General features: G+C 43.9%; 1 protein-coding gene across 2 annotated transcripts in view; it reads right to left on the reverse strand.

The window, feature by feature from the left end:
• LOC142487971 (uncharacterized) overlaps nucleotides 1-27,664 on the reverse strand; it is a 60,023-nt gene that overhangs the window by 18,739 nt on the left and 13,620 nt on the right. The window contains exons 1-2 of one of the 2 annotated variants that reach the window (XM_075588200.1): nucleotides 3,736-3,907; nucleotides 1,671-1,791 (exon numbers count right to left, since the gene is read on the reverse strand). In XM_075588200.1, the coding sequence (XP_075444315.1) occupies nucleotides 1,671-1,791; nucleotides 3,736-3,855 (241 nt within the window). In that variant the 5' untranslated portion in view covers nucleotides 3,856-3,907. Of the gene's footprint in view, nucleotides 1-1,670; nucleotides 1,792-3,735; nucleotides 3,908-27,664 lie in introns of those variants that run through there. The other variant, XM_075588201.1, reaches the window with a different exon arrangement.

The raw sequence follows: 27,664 nt of genomic DNA on the forward strand, positions 1-27,664 counted from the left end.
GTTGGGTGTGAAAAGTACAGAGGGTTTTTTTAGTGTACTGTATGTTAATACCTTATTTGCAGGCCAAGGGTATATTGCTGGGAAACAGCTAGGACAGGAGGTCTGGGGCATTGGGTGTGAAATATAGCACCGGTGACAAATGTTCACTACCCACAGCCTGCTTCAAAGGATTTTTTGATGGGGCCAGGGGTGCGGTTACCCAAGGAGATATCAGAATGAGTGACCTTATTAAATATAAGAATATTATGAGATGTCCTCGGCTGAACATGCTAAGAGTTACATATGTGTAACCGGGGGATCGAGCCGCAAATAATGATTACAGACACATGATGTCTCGCCGGTACTAAGAGACAGATATTAATATCTCTCTTAATTTTAGTATTACACGGTAATATTTAGTCTTATTGGGAGCGTCATGCGTGCCGGAATGTATTAATATGTCTCGCGTGCCAGTAAGTACTACTGAACTGAAGTTATGAAGTTATTTAGATAGGAAAAGCAGTTTTTAAACGTCCTTGGGTGGGAGGAGTTTTACTCTGAGGAAAACTGTCAACCTCACCACTGATTTATGAGATGGGCTGGGTTTAGGTTGTGTTCAATGGGAAATAATAGTATAAGAACAAGGCTCAGCCTATGGCTATTGTCCTTCATGTCTTTCGTGTCTTGATGATTATGAAGATTGCTGTATGAACTGCCAGTCCAGATATGACTGTTTCATCATTCCATCTTAAGTGAGTGTCCATATTTTGTCTGTTATTTGTATAATCTCGTGTGCTCACCTTTTTCAAGGAATAAATTATATTTGATCATATCTAAGTCTCGTTCGGTTCAACCCAGTTATATATTTGGTGGTGTATTATTCATAGCCTGTCACAAAGCTCCCGTCACAGCTGTCAGTGCAGCAGAAGAGGACCAAAGATGCAAAGTTCTGTGGGGAAGATCATGTGACCAGGCAGTCACTAGATACAATTGGTGCACTGCTAGAGAAGGAGCAGGGCTCAAAAATGTGTGTGCCAGAGCCTGTTTCAGAAGAGGAAGGGGATGTGACTTTGTAAATGGTTGCTATAGAAACAATTTTTTTTTTTTTTTAAATGCTACAAGTATTTTCTCATAGTACAGAACTGATTTATTAAAAAAAAAAAAACACATGTAGGATATTGCTTGTTCTGCAGCTTTAACAGAGAGGTATTAGCAGCAGAGAGGTAAGTGATACCAATGATTGCACAAGCTGGCAAGACCTCACCTCGAATACATACTGTGTTCAGTCCTGGAGATCTCCGGGACATGAATTAATTAGAGATTGTGCAAAGGGCTACATCATAAAAAATATTTTTAAAAACCATCAGGAAAGACTAAAAGGACCTCAGAGCTTGGAGGAGAGAAGGGAGAGGGGGGCTAGGATTTTAACATTTCAAATATATAAAAGGATTTCAATTTCATCGAGGTGCAGGAGGGAAAGGTATTTCAGAAGAAGAGGAGAAGTGCTAAAGCAAGAGGTCACGCTCGGAAGCTGGACCTGGGGAAAGGCGAGAGAGAACGTCATGGGAACGCCGGTGGATTGGTGGAGTTGCCTCCCAAGAGGTGCGATAAGGGAATGGAAAAAAAATGCATGGGACAGACATAAGGCTACCCTTAATATAAAAGCAATCCAAAGCACAGGGAAGACTTACCTAAAGCGACCATGGTTTCGTATATTTCCTTTATGAGGTCCTTGTAGACTTGTTTCTGATTCTCCTCCAAATTTTTCCATTGCTCCTCCGAGAAGTAGATGGCGGCATCATCAAAGGTTATCTGAAGGAAACACAAAAAACAGGTCAGGGGGAGAAGTATATATCCCTGGGTGGGGCAGGAATGCCACGGTGTGGCAAAGCAGCTCGGCATAGGACAGCTTCTCTGATCAGCCGCTGAAGTTTGTGCTTCCTGCTGCGGCGGAGGAGCAAGTTAATACAAAAAACAGCAGAGGTCGCCAGGCGGACACTACTGCGGGATTTTTGCCATTCATAAATACAAAATATATCAAAATTATATGTACCTATACATATATCTATATCAGCCAGCATCACATTGAGCTAATTTTTAAGATGGGTCATTTATAGGGGGAAGGATATAGCAAGTAACCCCAAAAATACAAAGCCAAACGAAAATGTTATTTTTACATTTGTCATAATGATAGGAAACGGGTCCTGTAACAGCAGCATGGCACCCACAATGAAGGTTAAACCGGCATGCTGTCTGTCAGTCAAAAGGGCTACCCTGCTGCAAGGATTAACTTATCACTCACTCCGTAGCCAAGCCAAGGTTTAGGTATTGCGTTAATTATGTGTATAGTATGCGGTGACGTTTAACAGGTTTGTGTGGGACTCAATCTACGCCTGGGCCAGGAACAATGTATCAAGCATACACTGAAAAACCAGGGTTGTGGGCACCAGGTCTGTGCACCACAGACAATGGGAGAGATGGGAGGGACATGCCTGCCTGCTGAGAAAGCACTTACTCCAAAGACGGAGTATTAATCTTCCCCCGGCAGCAGGGCGTCAGTCTGCACGGCGCCTGTAACTGGTATTGGGGCGCAAGAGGGTGGGTTCTAGCCCCATCACTCTATCCATTTGTTTTGAAAGGAGTGCCCGCCCCCTGGGGTCGTCCTTGGCATATAACTCCACCCCCTTCTCAGATTGGCCCGTTCCGGCGACCCACTGTGTCCCCGATTGGTGTAGCCGATACAAGGAACCATCCTGATTGGTTGGCACGACTTCCATTCTTTTGTATGCAGACGGAAAGCTATACAAGTCGGCGCCAACCTGTATGTCCAGAGTTGTGAGGGTTGGTCTCATGTCGAGACCCCCATGTTGTGTGGATTTACAGAGCATGGAGATGTCCCCTCTCCATCCTTGACTAAGGACTATTTCTGGGACTATGGACATCTAGGGTACTCTCGCTTTGGCAGCGCCCTGCACCTAGGATCCTGGAAATTACCCCCTTGTATTGGGATATGGTCTGTGTTACTGTAGGCGTTGCCATTGTTAGCTTGTGCTAATAAACTTCACTGTTCGTTAATCCTTGTCCTCCCTGGTGATTACATTCCCAAGATAGTCTGGTCAACCCCGAACGTGACAAGTACATCTTTTCCAAATGAGTCACCAAAGAAGAAATTCAAGTAGAACTATGTAATTAACAAAAAGGTGTAAATCCAAATCAAAACAGAAGCTCTATACACTCCCTATAACGCCTAGCAACCAATCACAAAGAGGTTTCTCAAGCGACACCCGACAATGAGAAATCAACCTACCAATCACGTTATAACTTTAATGCAGCACAGGGAAGCGGCAAAATACCTTGTGGATGATTCAATAAACTGTGATAGTGCCGCTCGGGACACTAACACACACACTTCCATTGAATTAATTTTCTGCTTAATGCTGGTCTCAGGTTATCATAGTAACCTTTACAGTGAGCTCTGTGGAGAGCTCCATTTTAAACCCCCGGACATTTAAAAAAAAAATATATATATACATATCTCTTAAATTAAGTACCAAGATTTTTAAAAAAATAAGCGCTTTGGAAAGGGCAAGTTAAAATAAGAGGGAAAAAAAAAAAAAGATCCGCGTAGAATTCTGCTTTAATTCATTGCAGCAAGTTGGGCAACATGAAAATTCCTCTGCCACACGTTTTGCAGAAATTGCCTTGATACATCTCTTCACTTCAGGCTATGGGCCACTGCGTGCTCGCACGGGGCACCTGGCAGTGCTCGTTACTCAAGTCAGCGCGACCTGGCAGACTCCAGGCAACCCGCGATGGAGGGGTGGGCACGGCAATGACATCACGCGCCCGGTCCGCCCTCATTGGTTGAACCGCCATGACGTGGCCAGCGCTCTGTCGCCACAAGAAAAAACAATATCCTTGTCTTTACAAAATGTGGTCGCGCATCGCGATCTCTACATGCGCGTGCAGGCAGCTACTGGGCCCGGTACCATAGAAGGGCGGATCTTGTTCCCGCCGCGCACGCAGCAGCCAACACTGGGGACGAGGCCTTAGACTGCGGTGTTCTGCGGAGACTCCTAACTGCAACTATTACCATTAGAAACCATTCTAATTCTAATCATCATTATCTGTCAGGGCAGGTGTTCATATTTTCCATAATGACACCTGCCAACGATTCTGTAATGAAAACAGAATGGTTATTTACCTGTATGTGAAACCCATCATCAAGTCCTTGAGATGTGCAGACAGATGCAATTGGAAACAGACAGGATTCACGGTAAGTTGCTGTACAACCATGGGGTCTGAAACTACGAGTACTCCAGGCTCCCCCTGGGTCTACATATGTTTACATTATCGCAATGTATGTTTGTATGTTACCGATTTCATATGTACAGCACCCCCACCCAAAACAGTAGTTCCTGCTGTAGTGCTGTAATGCAAGGATTCTGGATTCAGCCAATAACTTGCACACACAGTCAGTAAACAGAGGAAATCAAAAAGGGATTTCACTTCGCTTCGGTTATGTTCTCAGTTACAGCTTGCACAGTTTAACAGCATACAACAGAAAAAACGCTCCAAACACCTAGGGAAGCCCCAATCAGTCTAGTGACAGTCTGATCCCGAGAGAGCGAGGGGAATTCTTGGCCAGGGCACCTGCACGGTCCGTGGAGAAGCTTCTGGCACTATCCCCAGCCTAGACTCTTATTTATAGCATTTTGTGTTAGCACTCATTGGAGGAAGTCTAAGTGTTGTAGCAAGATGCATACTTAAACTGATAAGTCACACTTCCTTTGCAGTAAACAACTCTATATATATGGTAAACATGTGACAGAGACAGAGCGCTCTGCTAACTCAAAGCACGTCATGGCACACTTAAGCTGATGAGTGATACTTTCCCATACAGTCACACTTCCTTTGTAGTAAACAACTCTATATATGGTAGCAAACACGTGACAGAGTTCTGCTTACCCAAAGCACATGTTACGGCATACTTCAGCTAATGAGTGGTACTTTCCGCTACAGGTGCCCATCCCAACAGTATGACACATGGGAATACCATTAATAAAATATATAGCTTGACATGGTTACACCCTATAATATAACCAAGCAATATAATTACAATCATAATAAAATACATGCGTGACAAAACAAATTCAGTGTTTAAGACTGGATAAGATTTCAGCTGGATCACTCCATGTGATTAGGAAATTTATTTACAGAAAAAATATTTACAAAAAGAGGACTTAATACACAATTTAATTTCTGATTCCCAAAGTAATAAATCTATACACACACACGAGCCAGCGTTTTTGTTAGGCAGCCGTGGGGGTTACAAGAAGAGATATAATAACTATAAACAAATATAATAGAAGGATAATTGTGTATGGAGCTCAAGGCGGCCTAGCTGTATTCCAACAGTGGCAATTAGTTGTAAATAGACAGAGCACGTGTCGGGTAAAGACAGAGTATCCTGTGAAGCTATATATAGATATAGGGATATTAGGGAGCCGGAGGGGACCACATAAGCTGTAATATAAGAGCCAAAAAATCCCTACATCCCCGGGAGACCCGGTGTGGAGTAACTTTTACCTCTATTATAGGCTAAAGCTGGTAAATTCCAGGCATTATTGAAATCCCTGCTCTCTGATTGTATAATGCCCGGAATTTTAACCAATCAGTAATGGCCCAGAATTTTTGGCACCCTGCCAAGTTTTTCAGCCAATCAGCTTTCAGTTTTCATTCACAAAGAGTGAAATTTGCTCTTAGACAGGGGAGGTGATTGGACAGAAGGCATCAGCAAGGCACTGACTCCTCCCCCACCCACCCTGAAGAGAGCTCCGCACAGGAGCGTGAGGGGAAAGGTTTGTGTGTGTGTGTGCGTGTGTAAATGGGGCAGCAGAGTGTTTTATTAGTGTGTGTGTCTTCTGTTGGTGTGTGTTTTGTGGGTGTAGAGGGGGCAGCAGAGTCTTGTTGTTGAGTGTCTGTTGTGGGTGGAGGAAGGGGAGAGAGTGTTTTGTTGGTGTGTGTCTGCAGTGTGTGGGTTTATAGGGGGCTGCAGTGGGTGTAGGGAGGGGGCTGCTGGTGTGTGTTTTGAGGATGTAGAGGTTGCAGAGTCTGTTTTGTTGATTTGTGTGTGTATCTGCAGTGTGTGTTTTGTAGGTGCAGAGGGGGGGGGGCTGCAGTGTGTGTTTTGTGGGTGGAGGACGGGTGCAGAGGGTGAAAACCAATGAAAAAAAAAAAAGAATCGAAGAAAAGAAAAGGTTTTCTTTCCATGATTTTCTACCTTCACTTCTTGTTTGCATCATCAACAATTGACATCAGCTGTCTTTCACTCGCGGTGGGAGTTATAAAGATCATTCACCTCCTCCCAATACTGTAGTTACGCCTTGAAAAAGCGCCACAGGGGGCGTGAAACGCGAGGGAGGAGAATTGTTTTTCACCGTCGGTCCATGTTTTTTAAGTAGGTTTAATAAATTGTTTTTAAACTCCTTTTGCTGGCGAGTTTCCCTATTTTTCTTCTTTTTTGGAGTAGCTTTTATTCTCATCTATTTTTGTTCTATAAACAAATATATTCAGGGACAATACAAGGAGTTTTCAAAAGAACTTACATTCAGGGTAGTACAAACGGCACAGGGTCATCCCTTAAGGTTGGAGGAAAGGAGATTTCACCAGCAACAAATGAAAGGGTTCTTTACAGTAAGGCAGTTACAGTGTGGAATTCATTACCCATGGAGACTGTGATGGCAGATACAATAGATTTGTTAAAAAAAAAAAAGTTGGACATCTTTTTAGAAAGGAAAGGTAACAACGGATATACCAAATAAGTATACATGGGAAGGATGTTGATCCAGGGAGTAATCCGATTGCCAATTCTTGGAGTCAGGAAGGAATTTATATTTCCCCTTATGAGATATCATTGAATAATAGGTCACTGGGGTTTGTTTCCCTTCCTCTGGCTCAATACACTGGAAGTGCAGACAATGGATAAAGTATCTGTTGTGGTACCAGCACGCCAGATCCAGCTTTGATGTAGCTGGGATCCCTCCGTGCATCAGTGATTGACAGGTCAGTTATCACTGCGCAGAGCACGGGTGCCAGGGAGGGAGTTGTAGGCGCAGGCGCCAAGATATTTTGAAAACTGCAAAACCGCACACACAAACCTCTGTAAAACATACATGGGGTATGGTTTAGGTGAAATGGCCATATGAGGATGTCCAAGTGCTACAGAGTACTAGGGCTCAAGGAGGAACTTAGCCCGCTCCTTGTGACCTTGGGCAAGACGCTTCATCTCCTGGTGCCTCAAGCATTCAAATTAGATTGTAAGCCTTGTGGTGGCAAACTGTGCAAAACCAAAAATGTTGTCCCCATTGGCAGTAAAAGGGGAGTGCTCACTTGCATGTCATTACCCAGAATCCCTGGCTGCAGTGGAAGCACTGTATGCTGGGAGATAATGGGGAATGGTAGGGCTGAGACAGATGACTGCTCACAAGTGGGATTTTTCTTTGCTGAAATAAAAATATATATAAAAGGCATTTGTTCTCCTCCTCACGATGTTAGGTAAACTAGCCCTTCGGTGTAATTTCAAACATTTGCACTTCAGTGCTAAAGATCTAAGGCAGGAGTAGGCAACTCCAACCCGCAAGACCCCCACCCACCCACAGATCAGGTTTTCATGCAAACCCTGATTCAGCACAGTTGGCTCAGTCTGAAGCAAGGACTGATTGAGTCACCTGTGCTGAAGCAGGGATATTCTGAACACCTGACATGTTGGGAGGGAGTAGGGTCTTGAGGACTAGAGTTGGATACCATTGTTCTAAAGAAAACTGGAACATTCAGGCAGGATATCAGAACTTCATTATCTCTGAGAAAGCCAAGCAAGGTGTGAAACTCTAGCAAAGCTGTCACGTGCTTTGTGATCTCACTTAATTCCTCTGGGTGCAATACTTACAAAGCTGTCAGCTGCCTAAATACATCCACAGTGCATGATTAAAACACCAATTAACACAGCCCTCGTGTATGTGCAATTCAATTAACCGGATACAAAAACAATTAGTGCAAAATAATGAACCAGCAAAGCAAAATATTTACAATGAGGAGTGTATACAAAGATCACACTATAAAAAATAAGTCAGAGGAAGAACCAGTTAGAAGTACAATCCCTGCCACCATTTTTTTGTGTGTATAGAACAATTCAAGCAGGTTCCTTAAAGAAATCTAACCATTCAGTATCCTACGTGTTCTGAAGTATTAGCTCATACTGCATTTAAAAAAAAAAAAAAAAAAAAATCGATGCCATTTTTAACAAGTTTAAATATACTGTAATGAGAATCCTTTGGTTTTAACACACCTCCCGAGTGGTGTAAGGGGTTTGGCAACAAATGATCAGAAACGGGAAAGTGTTGCAACGTTGCCAGCAGGAGACTGTGCTGAGCTGCAAATTGTAACAATAGACAAACGTTACCCGTGGTAATATAAGGATACATTGTAGCTGCTGCGTTACACTGACTTGGGCTAGGTCCCCTCACCAGTCCCTCTACTCCTTTCTATATTTCCCTGCTGTCTCCTTGCTTGTTGTCCCACTGCGCTGTGAGCCAATCAAGAGGGGAGATCGCCGGAGCCAAATCCCTTCCAAGTTGCGTTGGCCTCCACAGCTGTTTGCACAATGGAGCGTGATGAATCTGGGGGTAGCAGTTAGTGATTATTAGCGCACGATCCAAATGGTCCATGAGGGTTTGGCCGTTGTGTGTTTTATATCTTCTGTCTGCTGCTTGAGCTCGGTTTGCTGGTTTTTGGGATGATTAATTGGTCCATCTTGCAAGTCTTAAATTAAATGAGATGTATTGATTTTTCCATTTTTTTAAAACCAAAAAGTGGTTTTTAAGAAACTATGCATGGATTATCACTGTTCAGTTACCTTGAACACATGGCAAGGTCAGAAACGTTCAGAAATTGTAGTTTTGTTTTTATTTTACATTTTCAAAACAACATTAAAAGCCCCATATCATTCCAAATTACATACCAGTTAAACTCTAAGAGGGTGTGACATTGCACGGTTCAAAGGTTTACAAGAACAAAACAAGTCCAGTGCAGATTTGAGAGTAGGATCCTCCGGCTGATATAATCACAGAGCAGCTGGGATCCTAGAACCAATGGCAGCCTAGCAAATTCATGGCCGCGCCCACCTGCCACACTTAGGCCACGCCCCCGCACCGCCGATCGCTGCCAACAGAACGCAGATCGCAGTTGTCAGCTGTGCACGCGCCGCCTGGACACCAGGCACGCGTGCAGCAGCCTCCAGAAGGACCTTAGCCTAAGGCTCCGGCCCCAGTCCTCCATGCGGCGCGTGCAGAGACTACAGCTGCGATCGGCGGTCTGTAGGGGAGCAGGGCATGACGGGGGGGGGGGAGGGGGCGCGGCCATGCTAGGGCATTTCTGCCCTGCCATTGGTTGCGCGCCGACCACGTGACCGCGTCATGGCACGGGAAAATACAATTCTTGTATTCCCTGCTAGCGTACGCGTCACAGCGTTTTGCGCGCACTCACAGCCACTGGGGCCTGCCTCATAGTGGGCTGTGCTGTGGGGCGCGCACGTCGCCATTACCACCGGGGACTCAGCCGGAAGCATTGATTGTAACTGAAAGACGGCCATTACGGGAGAACATATTGATAGCCAGCTTAGGTAATTAGTTTACATTAAATAGCAACTTGTATATATATATATATATATATATACTGCTGCGGCAGAGTTTATTCGAGCATTTGCCCGTTCTCTGCCGCAGCAGTAACCTGGCGCGCGCCGGAGGGTGCCGGGCGCGCGCCGAAGCAGCGGAAGAGCGCCCTCCGATCGGGGCGCTCTCCCTACCGCTGCCAGGTCCGCCGGGTCCCCCGGAACCCCCTGCCGCCGTCCCGCGATCGCGGGACACCAGGGCTCCCTCGGGGAGCCCTGGACGCGCGTGCAGGGGGCGCTGACACCCGATGACGCGTGACCGCGCATCGGTGACGCGCGGCACGCCGAGGGAGTGGGGCTAGCAAGCCGGGGCATCCCCCGGCTTGCGGAACTAGCCCTGCTCGATTTAAACGTGTCGGCAGTGTATATTTTTTTTTTAAGTGCCGCCAGACATGCTGCTTTGCAGGGCCAATCTCTGCTAGCACCAAAGTAAACAGCATTTATAGCAGCAATACTACATTCTCCTCTTTCTTTCTTTTCCTTATTTTTGTAAAACGTGACAATGTATAATTCTACATTCTTACCAATGCTGGCAAATCATTTGGTGCTCCGGTTACAAATCTGTAACAATCCTGATTGTGTGACTAACATAATGGCTGCTTCAGTCCGTGAAACTCAGCAGCTTCAATGTATCCTTATGTTACCAAGGTAACATTATCTACTGTTGCAGTGTGCATCTCACGACTGCTGGGAATATTGGCAACAAATTATCACAAAATAGGAAAGTGTTGCAAAGATCTTGCACTGCTGGGGAGTGGGGCTAATCCCTGCTATAGAGATCAAAGGATGCTTTAAAACTGATTAAAAATGTCAATAACCGTTGAATTAAAAAAAAAAAAATCACTAATACTACAGAACTGATTTAAAAAAAAAATGATTTCAAATGTTTTGCTGCTTTAATGGATTATAGCTGACATCATTTTGCCAAGTATTATTATTATTATTATTTTTTCAGTTGGTTTGATTTCCTTTGGCTGCTCCCTTATATCTGATACCACAGTGTGTTCAACAAGAGTTTGCAAAGGCAAAGCTCCCCGCCCCCCCCCCCCCAGCACTGCGCTGCCCCTTATTAGCTCTCCGATAAGGACAGGGTGGGAGAAAGCTCAAGAAAACACTCGAGTAACAAACCCGTTCCCTATTCAAAAAAAGGTCCAGAAGAAAAAGTCAACTTGTACTTAATTTCCAAATAAATGAAAGCAGACAAAGCGTTCGCACGGTTAGATTAGTTTGTGGAAGCCAATTACTTCCTTTGAGAAAGGAATTGCACCTCTGTCGGGGGTGATTGATGCTTTTCCTTTTACCAGAGCCCGAGCATCTAGAATTATTTGTGCAATTTGTGAAGTTATTACTGTATTGTAAACACTGAGCGGGAGGCTTGGGAGGGGTTTGATTTCCCATGGCTGCTCCCTTTTTGTCTCTGTCTGTTCATCATGACAAATACAACTGTTAAAAAAAAATAAAAAAAACACAATACAAATACACACAGCTGCTAATAAAACCTCAGGACAGTGACAGCTGTAAAAAAAAAAAAAAAAATCAAAAAAATAAATCAATCTATTTGACTGGAGACTGAAAAAGAAAATCAATTTGCGGAATTAAACGGGAGGAGAGTGGCGGAGAAGGGAGGTCCTGTTGATCCATGCACTGGGCCGCAGGACACTTGGTAGGATGCCCACCCATCCCCCCTATGCTCCACAATGTGCCAACACCCTCACTCTGCTGCTCAACCACGTTTGAGTAAAATCTGGGCGATTTATGCATTTCGTCAACAAATTCGAAAATCTATAAGTGCCATCTTGCTAGTTTTTAAACATGGTAGGCTATTTGGAAGTGGGGGAGGGTTAGAGAACCAAGAATTTTTTTTTGGGGGGGGTGGGGTTGAGGGGGGGGGGGAGAGAGGAGAGAAAGCCTTATCTTGTCTGCTCACTTAGTTCAGCGAGTGCTTGTTTGCCAGATTACCCCCCCCCCCCCCCCAACTCTCACCCCATACCTTTGTTGGCTCACTCAAAGTCAGGGTGAAAAGGTGAAGTCAGCACCTGGTTGACAAACACTCCCCCCACTCAGCAGCCCCGAAGGAACGCAATATGAAATACATTTCCAAAAGGTACTAAAGCTAAATTATTTTATATGGTATGGTGCCAACGTATTCCTCAGCCCAGCAAAAATGTATTAATTTAGAATTTTTTCTAATGCGTTACTCACCAAGAAACTCGGTACTAGGACGCATGTAGGAACAGGGAGGACACGCATCCCAGACCCTTTGCTCCACGAAGAGCCAGTTGCAGATCTTCCAATGCTGGTGAGATGTAGTCTCTCCATATCCGCTAAGAGACAGGTAGTGGCATTTTGCACAAACTGCAGGGTTTTGGATATGTTTTTGGAGAGAATGTGCAGAGAATTTGAAAAATCTAGTCTGGAGAGGAACTGTGCTACCATCTGTAGATTGAGAGAAACACTTTAAAATTCGTCTCGCCCGATGGATTTGGAAGCAAGAGTTTTTCACAATAGATGCAATTTGAGGCTGATCAATGATGTTTTCGTCAATAATAGCTCCAAGGCGTTTCACCTTCTCTCTACTTGGGATGGCAGAGTTATTGATTTTTAGACCGTTGAAGGCATTACTCATGGCATCTGTTTCTGCTTTAGGGCCTATTAGGAGCAGCTCGGATTTAGACGCATTAAGTTGTAGCCAATTCAATGCCATCCAATTAGAGATGTCACTAAGGCAATTATTCACTGCTCACTGTGATGATTGGATATCGTCCGCGTACTGATGGAACTGAATTTGTTTTTGACAAATAAATGTCCCCTTGGGCTTTAATATATATGGAATAGAACCGGGGAGACGGCAGATCCCTGAGGGACGCTACAAATCAGCGAAATTGTGTTTAAAAACAATTCTCTGAGGGTGACTTTGACAATGGTTACTAAGAAAGGACTGGAACCAGTCCAGCACTTTACCTTTTAACCCAACTTCTGATTTAAGGCTGGTCAGCAAAAGTGTGTGATCAATTGTGTCGAAAGCCACTCAGGTCTAGAAGGATCACAGCAGCGGCCCCCACTTTGTCTGTGATGCGAAGCAGGAAGTCAGTGACACCTATCATCAGGGTCGTCTCAGTGCTGACATTTTTTCTAAATCCAGATTGGTGGGAGTCAAACATAATAAAAATCGGGTTAGGTGGTTTAAAACGGTTTTAGAGCTAGTTTTTCAATGATTTTAGCTGAAAATAGAACATTAGAAACCGGTATGTAGTTATCCGCGCTCAATGGCTTGAGGGAGGGTTTCCTTGATTAGAGGTGGAATAAATGCTTCCTTTAGCGAGGTTGGTAAAAAGACTGAAGTTTGTCATTTCAAGAATGAAAGGGGCCAGATCCAACACCGCTTCCTTTAATAGCCAGGCCGGACAAAAGGTCCCTGGTCAGCTAGATGGTTTGACCCTTCTGATCGTGATAAGGAGCTCGTCCATAGAGAAAGATTGGAAGATTCTCCAACTAAGTTTTAGTCGGTTCGATTGTGGAAATATCAGATTTGTTAACGGACAGTTGTGTGGCTGTAATTTGATTCCGAATTTGAGACTTTACAATGTGGGAGGAAGGACAATAACATTGTACGAGGAACGAGTAGATATATGTTGGGACAGGCTACGACAATAAGAAGTAGGCCCCTATCCCAAGGAGCTTACAAGCTAGGAGGGGAGCGAAGGCACAAGAATGTGTGTGTGAGTTTCTTAGCAAAGGTTTGGCCATCAACATAAGGATTCTGGTGTATGCGGTTCCAAGATGGAAGTAAAAGACTGAAGTCAGGATAGTGTTGGATAGAGCCCTTGAAAAAAAAGTTTGCATTTAAGAAACGTTTAATTGTATGTATCATAGGGGAAGAGTCTGATTGAGCGTGGTAGAGAATTCCAGAGTTGAGGTGCGGCACGTGAAAAGTCTCGGAGGCTGGAGTAATAGGGGAGGTGGAAAGACAGACAAAGAGCTGAATGTAGACAGCATGTAGGAAAGTACAAGTGCCTTGAATTTCTGCAGGGCATGGTTAACCAATGGTGTGACTTGCATAATGGTGCAGCAGAGAGAAAGCAATTAGTGAGACAAAGGAGTCTGACAGCAGCATTTATAATGAACTGGAGAGGAGATAGATGGCAGAGGAGAGCAACTAGAAGAAGGTTGCAGCAGTCCAGTCGGGATATATTGAGTGCACGAGTAAAGAATTATGGTGGATTGTTCTGTGAGGAAGGGGCGTGTTTTAGCAATATTGCAGAGGTGGGAATGACATGATTTGGAGAGGCACTAAAATGAACGCGATTAAGGTTAGGGAGGAGTCAAGAATGTCTCTTAATCATCTTACTTGAGGTATCAGGATTAGAGTGGAGTCATTTATTGCAAGTGAAAAATACAGTATAGGTGTAGTTGGGAGGGTGTGGGGGGGGGGGGAGAGAGTGTATAAATTCAATTTTTGGCATGTAAAGTTAAGATTGAGATTGGACATACACGAGGAGATAACAGAAAGTTAGTGACATGAGACTGGAGAGAAAGGGAGATGGGGAGAGGTAGATTTTGGTATCGAATAGTCATTCTGTTTTCCCAAATGGAGGAAGGATAAAATGGACAAGAGTAGAGGTCCTATGACAGAGCCCTGTGGTACACCAACTATGAGTGGGAGGGAGAAGGGTGATGTGCCAGCAACGGAAACACGAAAAGTGCTGTTAAATAGGTAAAATGTAAACCAGGAGAGGGCAGTGTCATGGAGGCCAATAGAATGGATGCTGTGCCGAATGAGGGTATGATCAACAGTATAACAAAGCAGCAGAAAGGTCCAAAAGAATAAGGAGACATGTCCTCGAGCAGATAATTAGTGACTTGTTAGGGCAGTCTTTGTGGAGTGGTTAGGACGTAATCCAAACCGCAGTGTGGAAAGGAGAGCGTTAGAAGAGCGAAAACATTTGTTTTTAGCGAGATTGAATTAATTTAAGTCAAAAATATTGTTACATTATTTGCAAAAAGATTTTTTGGTTGGCAACTTTGTAGCTTTAGGATAGATTAAACAAAAATACCGCTTACAAAATAATAATGACAAGGCGATGGATGTGCATTTTACTGCTGTTGCTCTAGTTTCCAAATTGCAAAATGAACCAACTATAAACCATTTGATCTCCATGATTGAGGTATTGAAAAGATTTGACACCAAGCAGCCAACAACCCTATACTAGCCATGACTTGAATGTCAAGAAAACTGTGGTCATATTTTAGCTACCCTTATGACAGCCCCCAAATGACCCAAGGGCCGTCACACCAGTGACCCTTATGATGTTGAGGGAATGTCATGCTATTTCAGGTAGTTTCTGGGGGGAGTTCAGGAGGGTGACGTTATACTTCCGTTCGCATGATCAGCGGGTCTGCCCGTGATTACCTAGTCACTACAGAAACAAACACGTGGTTGAGTTTCAGTTTTACTTTGGTGCTGCCAAACTTCCAGCACCCAATAGGTTAAACTGAATAAGCGACTTTCAAAAATATTCTGGCGGAGGATTGAGTTATAAAAAAAACAAAACAAAAAAATCACAACAACAACTTGCACCAACACATTTCAGTGGAGGCAAAATAAGTGCTGTGGCTTAGGCATTGGCCTCAAAATACAGATAGTCCTCGCTATCCAACGTTTCACTTCACAACGAATGGCATATCCAACCCCTTGGTGCCATTTTTCGACGCCGGAATTCGTTATCCGACGCTCACCGCCACTGATTAACATGGGACTCACTTTACAACGGTTTCACTATCCAACGCTACTTCCAGAACAGATTCCGTTGGATAACCGAGGACTGCCTGTAATGGACTGGATTCCTGCTTCAGGTTGGCCGGAAAAAGGCATATGTTTTCTCTAAAGCATTCAGCCTGTTGCCTTCTGTCACTTAATTCATCTCTAACATGTAATGATACACGTGTTCATCAACAAATGGTGTACTCTGGCTTCTCTTTTTAACATGCCACTGTAAGAAGTTTAAAAAAAAAAAAAGGGGGTGGGGGGTGTTTCTGGACCACTTCTAACAGTATTCTAAAAATGTTCGAGTCAGGGGTGGCTGAAGATATAAAATACGTAGGAGCCAGGAACAATTTTTAGGAGCCAGCGCTTTGTTAGGTACTCGGGTTGGGTGAAGGGCGTTCCGTCTGTGACATGACGACATCTCAGCTCCTACTAGCCCCGCCCCCACCTCTGCCTCCTGCTCTCCTCACTGAGCAGCGGGCACTTGACCAGTCAATCAGGTCAGTTATCACTGTGCACAGCATATGGGCCAAGGATAGGGGAGGGAGAATTTTAGGTAACCGGGAATTTACCATTTCTGGTTAATGTAGAGCGGAACATATTGGCTATTATATATAAAAACGCTTTGCCTTTCGTTTTCAAGTATGTCCTGGGCACAGAGTTACGACGATAAATGGTTGCCTTAAACTAACAGTGGTAATACCTTCAATTTATAGACGTTTCAAAATATTTAGAAATAATATATGATTATGGGCACATGTAACAGTTACACCCCAGGTTAAAATTGTGTTAGAAGTAGTAGGCTAGGCCTGCAACGTGCTTTGATAGAACAGCGGTGCGCAAACTGGGGGACAGATTAACTGCGGGGGGCGCGGGGTTTACAGAGGCCCCGCACACTTCCCGAATGCACTTAATTTAAGTGCCGGGGAAGCGGCGAAGGCCTCTAAACTGCACTTACTGTGGTTCAGGAGGCATCTGGAGACGCGTCATTTGACGCCGCGGGGTCATGCGACATTGCGTTGCTATGGCAACGTGACGTCATGACGCCGGGAACTACGGTAAGGAGGAGCGCGGAGAGCAGGACAGCCGGCAGGGGGGCGCAGGGGAAAAAGATTGCGCTCCCCTGTGTTAGAAGACTTTACTCAACCCATCAGTAAACAAGCAGCTGCAAGAGCAGCAAACGTCTGACACCCTTCGGCTGCCCGTCTTTGGGGCGACGCAGATGTAGGCTGAAGGGGTTCAGAATGAATTTAGCGGTGCTTTGAAATTCCTTTATACACTGCAAAGGGTGGGGCTGACTAAACAAGGTAGCTCGTGTGTCCAAGGTATGACTTGTAATTTCCTTGTGTTTTGCACAGTAATAATACATTATGCAATCTTGTACAATTTATTTATTTATTTATTTTTAAACACGAGGAACATATTTAGTGCGCGCCGCGAAAGATGCATTAAAAAAAAAATTGACGGAAAAAATATATATCTCTTCACACGTTTACCAGACATACTGCAAGTATGAGAAGAAAGCTGTACTTACACACAATAACTCGCGTGAACATAGCAAAGTTCCTGCACTGGCATATGAGCAGACCCGAAGTGACACGAGCACCTGCTCAGAATCCTGCTCTATCCCACAGAACACGCAGCTGAAGATATATACTAGGAAGAACGCGTAGGCTATGGGGAGAACAACCAAAAGCTATATTCCCCATTTTATGTCTAAATTAACCAGGCAATTACATGTTCGTGTGTTTATTTCTAAAGCACCCTTCTCAATATTATATTTTATATATAGTTATAGAAGTACCTTTCATCAGTAGGCCATCTTAATTTGTTGGCACTGGATTTTGTTTGTGAGAGTAAAATATTTCTGGCACAATAACCAACCATTATGCAATAGGAAATGACAAAATTCACAGATTAAATAATTACCTAGCGGAAGTTGAAAATAAATAAATAAATAATTAAAAGACAAGTCCATCAATTTCAACTTATGTTACATTTAGATGACAGATACTTTTCTTATATATGTACTTACAGCATATTGACCCAGAGGAAGACCAACAAAAAAACTCCAGTGAAACATTATCCAACGAGGTCTCATAAAAGGAAAACAATATTTCCTTCCCGACTCCAGTAATGGCAATCAGATTACTCCTTGGATCAACATCCTTCCTGTGTTTACTTATTTGGTATATCCCTGTATACCTTTAATTTCTAAAAAGATGTCCAACTTCTTTGTGAAGATCTCTATTGTGTCTGCCATCAGTCTCCATGGGTAACTAATTCCACATTTTAACTGCCCTTACCGTAAAGAATCCTTTCCTTTGTTGCTGGTGAAATCTCTTTTCTTCCAACCTTAAGGGATCTAAACAAATCAAATATAGCTAGCCTCTCCCCATAAGTCGGATTTTCCTCCCCCTTTATTAATTTGGTGGCTCTGCACTCTCTCTAGTTCCATAATGTCTTTTTTTCTATATTCTCCATGGCCGTCATAACTAATGGGATATAGCCCCCCCTCTTAGCTGGGGTAGGACAAAGTTCTGACACAGGTATAAAAAGGTGGTGTCTCCTCGTCCCATGTCTATTATTTTTGTCCTACCAAGCTGGGGAAGGATGTGTTCATCCCTCCCGTCACATTTTACAAACATCTGGGCATTTATTTATTTTACAATTTCATAAAGACGGCTTACTGCACCGACACACTTTATTCGAGCAAATACCCAGTATGTACCTGGCAGATACCTGGAATGCGCCGCTCCTCACCTCTAACAAGCCCCGTTGCGTTTGCCTTCCCAGCCTGGGTTCATGCCTGGCTGACGGGCGGCTGATCTGTTAAATTATAATGATTAGGATTTAATAGGCTGCAATGCTTCGCGTGTCTACCAGATGGCATAAATTCATGAATTGTAATGCAGTATATATATATATATATACTGTGCAGTATTGCAGCCAGCGGGAATAAAATGCTTCAATCCCTGCCTGGAAAATAACCCAATGCACTCGGGCAGAAAACAGTCAAAAACCTCAATACACCCGGGTATACCCGAATTCGTGGGACTAGCCGAGCTCGAATAAAGTGTGTCGCCAGTGTAGCTTATGGCATTGAGGCGGGCTGTCTGTTATTCTCCAAAGGTTGGCTGCTCTTAAGCGGATCTATGAGTGAAGGACCACCTCACTACCAGGTTTAGGTATGTGTTCACATATTGGAGTCAGGTACAGGGCTACTCCACAGGGGGTCTGGGGACGCATGCTTCCATCTCCCGCAGCTCCCACGGTGGTGGTGATAGCATCTCAGGGGGCAAAGTAGGCGAACGCATGGTACTTCAGACTTGTACTATAGAGTCTGTCTGGGAGGACCGCGGCTCCTGTTCCTACAGCCTCGAGGACCGAGAGTGTCACTTCCGGTGATGTGCGAAGCAGATGATGTCACTTCGGGTCTCATGGGACGCCGGAAAAGGGCAAATGCAGGTTCAGCCAGGTATCTAAAAAGGTAACCGTTTGCCAACTGCACTAGGTTCCAGCAAGGCTCTTTGCTCAATTTGCTAGATCAGCGTTTTGTGCAAACAGTAACTGCCTCTGGGATTCCGACTCTCCATGCAGTTACTCCATGCAGCACAGCCAATCTACCCCACAACGTGGTTTGCTTGTCCGGTGATAATATAGTGTGCCTGATAATTTTGCTCTCAAAAAGTTAAAGACTTCTGCTCTTGCAAAACATATGAAAACAATTACATGCAATCAGCAGCCTGCGTGCCGCACAATGTGGTGTGCTGGCTCTGCTATACTATAGCAACCCTGCAAGTCTGCTATTAAGCAGCTAAGTCACACACACAAACACTTCAACTTTGAAGATTGCAACCTGCCTACCCACAAGTGGTTTGTTGGTGTTACTCAATTTGGACCTTACTTAGTATAGTTGCTTACAAGTAGGAACCAGGCATCCGCTCATTAATCATGCCTGTTTCTATGACAAACAGCAGAGCACAAGGACTCCCCAGCTGTAAAATCTAGGAAAACAACTGCAAAGTCCAGGTATTGTGCCATCTGTGAAGTTAATATACCAGCATCTCACCCCAAAAGACTGTGCGCTGCTTGTATTACTAAAGTTATAGAGGAAGACGCCCAGTGGTGGATTTAAAAATCCACCGCCCATAGGCACTTAACTTGGGGCTGCCCGGGCCACAGTTCCTGCCACACGAGACAAAATTGCAGTCCTCATGTCCCAAAAAAAACAAGACGCAATCAAGAGGCCAGAGACTAGAGACCAGACATGCCTTTCAATACAAACTCGGACGTGCGACCTCAACAGCCTCAGTGTCCTCCTGGGGGAAGACCAAAAAAGCGGAACTCCTTACGTTTTAAGGACACCAGCGAGAAACTTTATACCAGTCGGAGAAGACGATGGCAGACTCGTGTCCTCCAAATTATAATAGACTGTTATACCTTAGCACTATACGTAGGCCCAGGTGACTTTCAGAAACCCCGACTACCCAAAGATCCATTGAATGCCAGTGAACTGAATCAGGCTATTCAAGATCTCTGGATCACCATAGCCATTCAAGAGGCATCTCTTGAGCAGCACGGTCAAGGGTTCTACTCAATACTCTTCCTGGTCCCCAAGGCAGCAAGAGGAGAGAGCAGCATTAGACCTCAAGCAGGTCAGATACTTAAAACATCCGTCATTTCAAGATGGAATCCTTGAAGGTGGTCATGGCAGCGGTGCAGCAAGGTGATTATTTGGCATCGACCCAAGAGATGCGTATTTTCATATACCAATTTGCCAAGCTCATCGAAAATGTCTTAGTTTTAGCGTACTGGAAACTGCGATCGGCTCTGGTCCATGCTGCGCATGCGCAGCTCTGCCTTACGCGTTTCTCAAACTGCTGTTTGCTTCGTCAGAGGCACCCAGTGAGCAGAGAAGAGTGTGGCGGAGAGTGTTCTGTTCTACCTAGTGCCATACACAAGATGGTTTTTTCCCTAGAAGGCTCCCATACACTAAGGGAGTGCCATGGAGACCGCTGACGTCACAGGAAGACGAACGCAGAAGCAGAGGACACACGTGGGCACAGGGACACCTCAAGGCAAGACAGATACAACTTTCATCTACCGGGAACACAAACTCTGCATGAGGAACAGCAGCAAAGGGGCTGTGACGGCCTGAACGGTAACCTGCGAGATTTTAAGAGGGAATTCGTGAGTGTGATTCCAATTGTTTTTGTTTTAAGTTTTTAGAAAAGTAATTTTTGTAACATTATTGCACTATGTTTGGTATCCATTTTATTTTTTATGTGGAACACAAGGCATCTCTACATGCAGTGTGAACTGCACGGAAGACAACAATTAGCTAGAAGTTAAGTTTCATCATTCAGGTCCAATTTGTCCAACCACCACCACTCAATGCAAAAAGGGTTTAAGGTCTAATAAGGAGTGAATCATCTTTTTTTCCAGGCACACCTTTCATTTATTATTTTAAGGTATCCCAGGGATCACAAGTTGTGGGGATCCAGTAATTGCACTGAGTGGGATTTCACAATAAGGTGACAATAGGAATACAGTATTGTACTATGTATTGAAGCATATTCTATTGTTACATTTTTTCCAACATATTCATCAGAGAGATAAGAAGATAAAAGTACCAGGACTCCAGCGCCACAGAGGACTATCTTTGGGTACATTAAATCAAGAAGGACTTTTGAACAGTCCTTCAAGTCTTCAGGGCTGCAGGACACTGGACTTTCTAACGAAGTGGTATCGTATTTAATATAATTGCAATACTGTAAGAAAGCCTATCTTTGAGCGCTAGAGATGTGTTTTGGTTGATACTACAGCACGCAGTTGGAGAATTGTCAGCCTCATCAAGCAAAGAACCATACTTCCAAATTCATCAAGAGAAAATTGTGATGAGGACAGTTCCTCACTTCTGTGCTAAAGTGGTATCCAAATTCACGATGAATCACTATCTGTCCATGAAATGTCTGTGAATTGACTGTTTAACCCTGTTCTTTTAATGTAACCATGTATTTTTTTATAACTATGTGCCCAGGACATACTTGAAAACAAGAGATAACTCTCAATGTATTACTTCCTGGTAAAACATTTTTGTAAATAAATAAAAAATATTGTAGTTCCTGCCTTTTACCCATTATACCTTATAGGCATTCTTGAATATTATCCCATATAAACCTTCAAGTAGTTTCCCCACTATTGATGTTAGGCGAACAGGTCTGTAATTTCCCGGTTGTGATTCAGCTCCCTTTTAAATATAGGCACCACGTCTGCTTTATACTAATCGTTTAGTACTGAGCCAGTATAAATGGAGTCCTTAAATATTACATGTAATGGTTTGGCTATTGCTGAACTTAGCTCCTTAAGAACGAACTCTACGGTGCATGGGGGCCAGGTGCTTTATTTACCTTCATTTTATCAAGTGTGATGTGCGAGCGATAGCTATGACACACACACACAGGATTGTGACTTATTTCATTGACTTGTCTGGAAAGCTCTGTCGGGGCGCATATTTGTCCCATATTTTAGCACCTTGATGTGAAATGCCTGAATTTAATATTACTGTAATGAAATCAGTCATAAAAACATCATGTAGGTTTCTACTTGGGTGTAATAGTTACCTTTTCCAATAGCTGTCCCTTAATTAAATTAAAATAATAAAAGTTAGGACGCTGCCTGGTCATCTCACAATACCATGACACCCACGCCTGGAGGCGTTACCCAATGCACGTCTTTCCCCGAACAGTCATGAGCAGAGATGAAAAAAAATCATATAGCGGTGAAGCAGGAGATACCATTCATAGTTACATAGTTACATAGTAGATGAGGTTGAAAAAAAGACATAGTTCATAGACAAAGCATCAAGTCCAACCTACTGTATGCTAAATTTAGACAACAGATACTTTATCCTATATCTATACTTACTTATTGATCCAGAGGAAGGCAAACAAAAAATTCCATTAAGGGGAAAAATTAATTCCTTCCTGACTCCAAGAATTGGCAATCGGATTAATCCCTGGATCAACATCCTTCCCATGTATACTTATTTGGTATATCCCTGTATACCTTTCCCATCTAAAAAGACGTCCAACCTTTTCTTGAACAAATCTATTGTATCTGCCATCACAGTCTCCATGGGTAATGAATTCCACATTTTAACTGCCCTTACTGTAAAGAGCCCTTTCCTTGGTTGCTGGTGAAATTTCCTTTCCTCCAACCTTAAGGGATGGCCCGAGTCCTTAGTACTGCCCGTGGGATGAATAGTTCTTTTGAAAGCTCCTTGTATTGTCCCCGAATATATTTGTATATAGTTATCATATCCCCTCTTAGACGCCTCTTTTCTAATGTAAATAAATCTAATTTAGCTAGCCTCTCCTCATAAGTTAGATTGTCCATACCCTTTATTAATTTGGTGGCTCTTCTCTGCACTCTCTAGTTCCATAATGTCTTTTCTTAGGATTGGTGCCCAAAATTGTACTCCATATTCAAGGTGTGGTCTTACTAGTGCTTTGTAAAGGGGCATAATTATGTTTACATACATTGCCCGTTTGATGCAAGATAAGATCTTGTTTGCCTTTGCAGCTACTGCATGACATTGGGCACTATTGCTAAGCCTGCAGTCTACAAGCACTCCTAAATCCTTCTCCCCCAATATATCTCCATTTAATTTGTAAGTCGCCTTTTTATTCTTGCATCCCAAATGCATAACCTTGCATTTATCTGTATTAAACCTCATTTGCCATTTACCTGCCCACGTTTCCAGTCTCTCCAAGTCATTCTGAAGAGAAATTACATCCTGCTCTGATTCTATTACCTTACACAATTTAGTATCATCAGCAAAGATGGAGACTTTGCTCTCGATCCCAACCTCAAGGTCATTAATAAACAAGTTAAAAAGCAGGGGTCCCAGTACCGAACCCTGAGGTACTCCACTCACGACTTTAGCCCAACCTTGAATTGGACTGCCAGGGACCCCCGCTGTTAATCCGATGGGCCATTAGTCTGTCTGCAGAAATGTCACTGAAATGTTGAAGCATGTACCCAGCATGTACCTGGGTCTTGTTGGTGATTGCCCCAGATTTGTTTTAGAATACTCGTCGGCACTACAGTATGTTGCAACCCTAGGCTTCCTCCTATTGCAATAGACATCTCTGGTAAATACAGAGGTAAATGCATTTATTTAATACCTCCGCCTTTTCCTTATCTCCAAAAATGTGCCTGCCCATCATACACTTGAAAGCGTCCGATATTCTCTTTTCTAAATCTTTTTGTTACTGAAGGTCTTACATTTAACAATTTTTTTTTAATATATATATTAATCAATTAATATTAAAGATATTGTATGTATTTTAATGCAACAGGCATTTTTGTTCCTATAGCAACCATTTACAAAGTCACATCCCCTTCCCTTTCTTACATCACCTTTTTGAGCCCTGCCCTCTCTAGCAGTGAACCGATTGAATCTAGTGCCTGCCTAGTCACATGATCTTCCTCACAGAATTTCTGCTGTCAGCGAAGCAAAAGTTTACTCAAGATGGATTTAGTGAACCCTGAGCCGAATTCCAGCGATCGATTACAGGAGAACGGATCGATAAGCAATTTAGCTAATGTGTACATTGCACTTATTGAATTATTTATTTATTTTTTAAACGACAGCTTGAACTGCAGCTTTAATGTTTCCATGTTGTGTCATGAGGTATAAAAAGGTGGGGGAGGGAGGCCCTGTAAGTCCTATGGCTAAGAGAATTCCAGTCAGAGTTCCAGGGGGAATGCCAGCCAGAGCTGGTTCCAGCCAGTTCCAGCCGGTCCCAGCCTGAGCCAGCCAGTGGCAGTTACAGGTCTGAGAGTTCTGAGCAGCTGTGAGGCAGTTGGGGGCCTCTGAAATCGGTGCTTGCAAAACACTGCATGGGAGCAGAACGGGGAAAACATCCTCACGGGGGTCCCCGCACCTAGCTCTATAGGGTGTTCCCAGTTACCCCAGGCGGGAGTGTGTGTTTTATGTACCGACAGTTGTGGATAATTCTTTTTCCAATAAATTCATTTTAACTGTTGTTCTGTCTGGCGAATTGATCCCTGGTGTGATAGTCCTGAATTCCCGTGACAATATGGTTTTTTGATCATTTATTTTAAATGAGACCAGCTTATGATCACTGTTACCCAAATATTCCCTCACTTGAATATTTATTACTGCTACATGGTTTGATATTCTCAAATCCACCATTGCCCCTCTCCTGGTTGGTTCCTCGATAAATTGGGTCATGTAATAGTCTTAAGCACCCCAAAAAACCTGTTCCCTTTTGTTGTAATGCCCCAGTCAATGTCTGGATAATTAAAATCACCCATTATGCAAACATGTCCCAGTTTTGATGCCTTCTCCATTTGCAATAGAATTTTGGCTTCCTCAATCTCACAGATATTTGGTGGTTTATAGCATATCCCTACTAACATTCTCTTTATACTTTTACCTCCGCTGCTAATTTCAATCCACAAGGTCTCTACATTTTCATCATTCTCTTCACAAACATCTCCCCTTATGTGATTTAAATCCGGTTTCACATAAACATACAGACAGCCCTCGGTTATCCAACGGAATCCGTTCTGGAAGTAGCGTTGGATAGTGAAACCGGTATAATGTGAGTCCCATGTTAATCAGTGGCGGTGAGCGTTGGATAACGGCATTCAGGCGTCGGATAACGCATTCCGGCATTGAAAAACGGCCCATAGGGTTGCATTGTAAAGCGTTGGATATGCCATTCGTTGTAAAGTGAAACGTTGGATAACGAGGACTACCTGTACTCCACCACCTCTCTTCTATTTGCTTGATCCATCCCCCCAAAAAAGGGAATAACCCTCTAAATGAACTGCCCAGTCATGGAGTTTCATACCCCCATGTTTCAGTAATGCCTATATCATATCATACCGCTCCCCTTGTAGCTATTAATTCAAGCTCCCTCAGTTTATGCCAGGCTTTTTGCATTAGCAAGCATGCACTAAGGTTTTTTCCAGTCTGTGGTACGGTTATCATATCCGCTCCTGCCTTTCTACTCCAATTGGAATTAGTCTTTAGACGTTTACTAGTATTAGCTGTATTTAATATGTGCCTCCCTGCTCGCCAAACTCACACTTTCCCTTCATGACCCTTAGCTATTTTCCCATTCCTACCTATTGTGTACAGTTCATCTGTTTCTTGTACCACCCCCTCCCTTCCGAGTTTAAAATCTCCTACCTTTTAAACATCCTAGCACATTGCATATAATAAAAATGTCAACACCATCTTGTCCCAATCTTACGTACAAGTGGGCTTAAACCCCAAATTAGAATTTGGAGAATGAACACCTAAGCCTGCGCTTATAGTGCTGGCTAGGGCGATGTCGCAGCAAGTATATACAGCCCGTCGCGGGTGCCCATAGTGGGCGCAACCGCGCTGCAGAGCAATGGAGCGGTCGCTGGAAGTCAAAGTATTTAGATTTTTTCGGCGACCATCGCATGATGTCAGCGGTACGTGAGCGGCTCAGATAATGAGGGTGAACCGCTCACGGCCACGCCTCTGCCACGCCCCGCGGCCGCCCTCCTCTCCTGCACTATAAGCAGGAATCGCTATTGCAACGTTGACGTCACGAGGTCGCCGTCGCCTGTACTATACGCGCAGTCAAAGGTTAAGCAACCTGACCCCATCAAATACCACCCCAAACATATTGCAATGCAAATCACAATTACAATGCTGTCCACTGGTCATACTACAAAATGGACACACAGAAGATATGTGCAATTATCACTGGCATATAAATTAGGAGCCCAATTCTAAGGCCTCGTCTATACTTGGTGTGACGTGAACAAAAGGCGGTGCCTCCAAGAAGCAGGCCACAGAGCGCGCCATGAAGTGCGACCGCCGAGCAGACAAATACAATTTGATTTTGTCGCAATTTCAGCCAATGAGGGCCAACTAGCTCTGTGATGTCACGGCCAACCTTCCCCGTCGCGTCACCTAGGACACAAATCGCCTCTGCGGCAGCCACGCGCAATGTCATGTGCGCCTAGTATAGTCGCAGCCTGAGCGAAAATGTGTGCATCTATAATACTAATACTTATAGAATATAAGTACAGCGATTGGATAGTTAAAATACCTGTTTTTTTTGTTTCGTTTTGTACTAATCAGCTTTTGCATTCATGTCTCTAATAGGGAAAAGTTACATTTGCTGAGACAGACGAAGATGCTGGCTCCCGGGTCTCCAGTCTGTGAGCAAAGTGAGAATTGCCGACATTTGGTGAAGTGATTTACATAAAGGAATCCCCAGCTGTGACGTTCGAAACGCGTTGGATGGGTCTTTTATCACATTAAAGTGCCCTTTTTTTTTCAACACAGGTTTTTATTAAGCACTTGATACATGTATACAATAATCTTTCAACCCATTGTCTGGGAAATCAGTATCCACAGCACTTGATTTTTGGTAACATCACTAAGAACTGTACAAACTGGGGAGACGTACAGACATACCGACTTACAACACGAGAGGGGGGGAGGGAACAGGGGGGGGTTGCAGTCTGGAGAATCGCTTTCGAGGAGTCGATATCACTGGTCCTACTTATGGGGGATCTGCGCGGGTGTGTATTTGCTTCCTTAGCCCATGCTGTGGCCCATTTGTAGTCGGCCCTACCGGTCTTGTGCTACTTATTGTCAGTTCTGATCCATCCAAGGAGAATGCATTTCTCATTATCAAAGCAGTATAGTAGTGGCATCTATCCCTGGGATATCTGTGTGGGCAAGCCAGGGCGCCCACACTTTGAGGAAGTTTGTGCCGGTGTCATTTACCATGCTCGTCAGCTGTTCCATCCGGCAAACGTACCAGATTCGGTTCCGAATTTTTGGGATGTTGGGTACTTCTGGTTGCTTCCATAGTGCTGCGATCTCGCACCGCAGGGCCATGGCAAAATGTGCAATCAATTTATGGTCAGATCTGTTTAGGCCCCTGGTGCGCCGTCCCAACAGGAGCAGCCAGGGGTCCAAAGGGACCTCGCGGCCAAGCAAAGTCTGCAGCCAGCTTCTGATGTCATCCCAGATCGGGGCCACCTTGGTGCAACCCCACAGCATATGTAGCAAGTGCCCTTTTAATAATTTTTTGTCCTGGGTTCTTCCTGCTCCGTTTGTGCTGGTGCGCTTTTTGGTCTCCCTTTTCCCTGTATTGCATTGA

Source organism: Ascaphus truei, chromosome 2 (assembly GCF_040206685.1).
Source record: "Ascaphus truei isolate aAscTru1 chromosome 2, aAscTru1.hap1, whole genome shotgun sequence".
Lineage (NCBI taxonomy): Eukaryota > Metazoa > Chordata > Amphibia > Anura > Ascaphidae > Ascaphus > Ascaphus truei.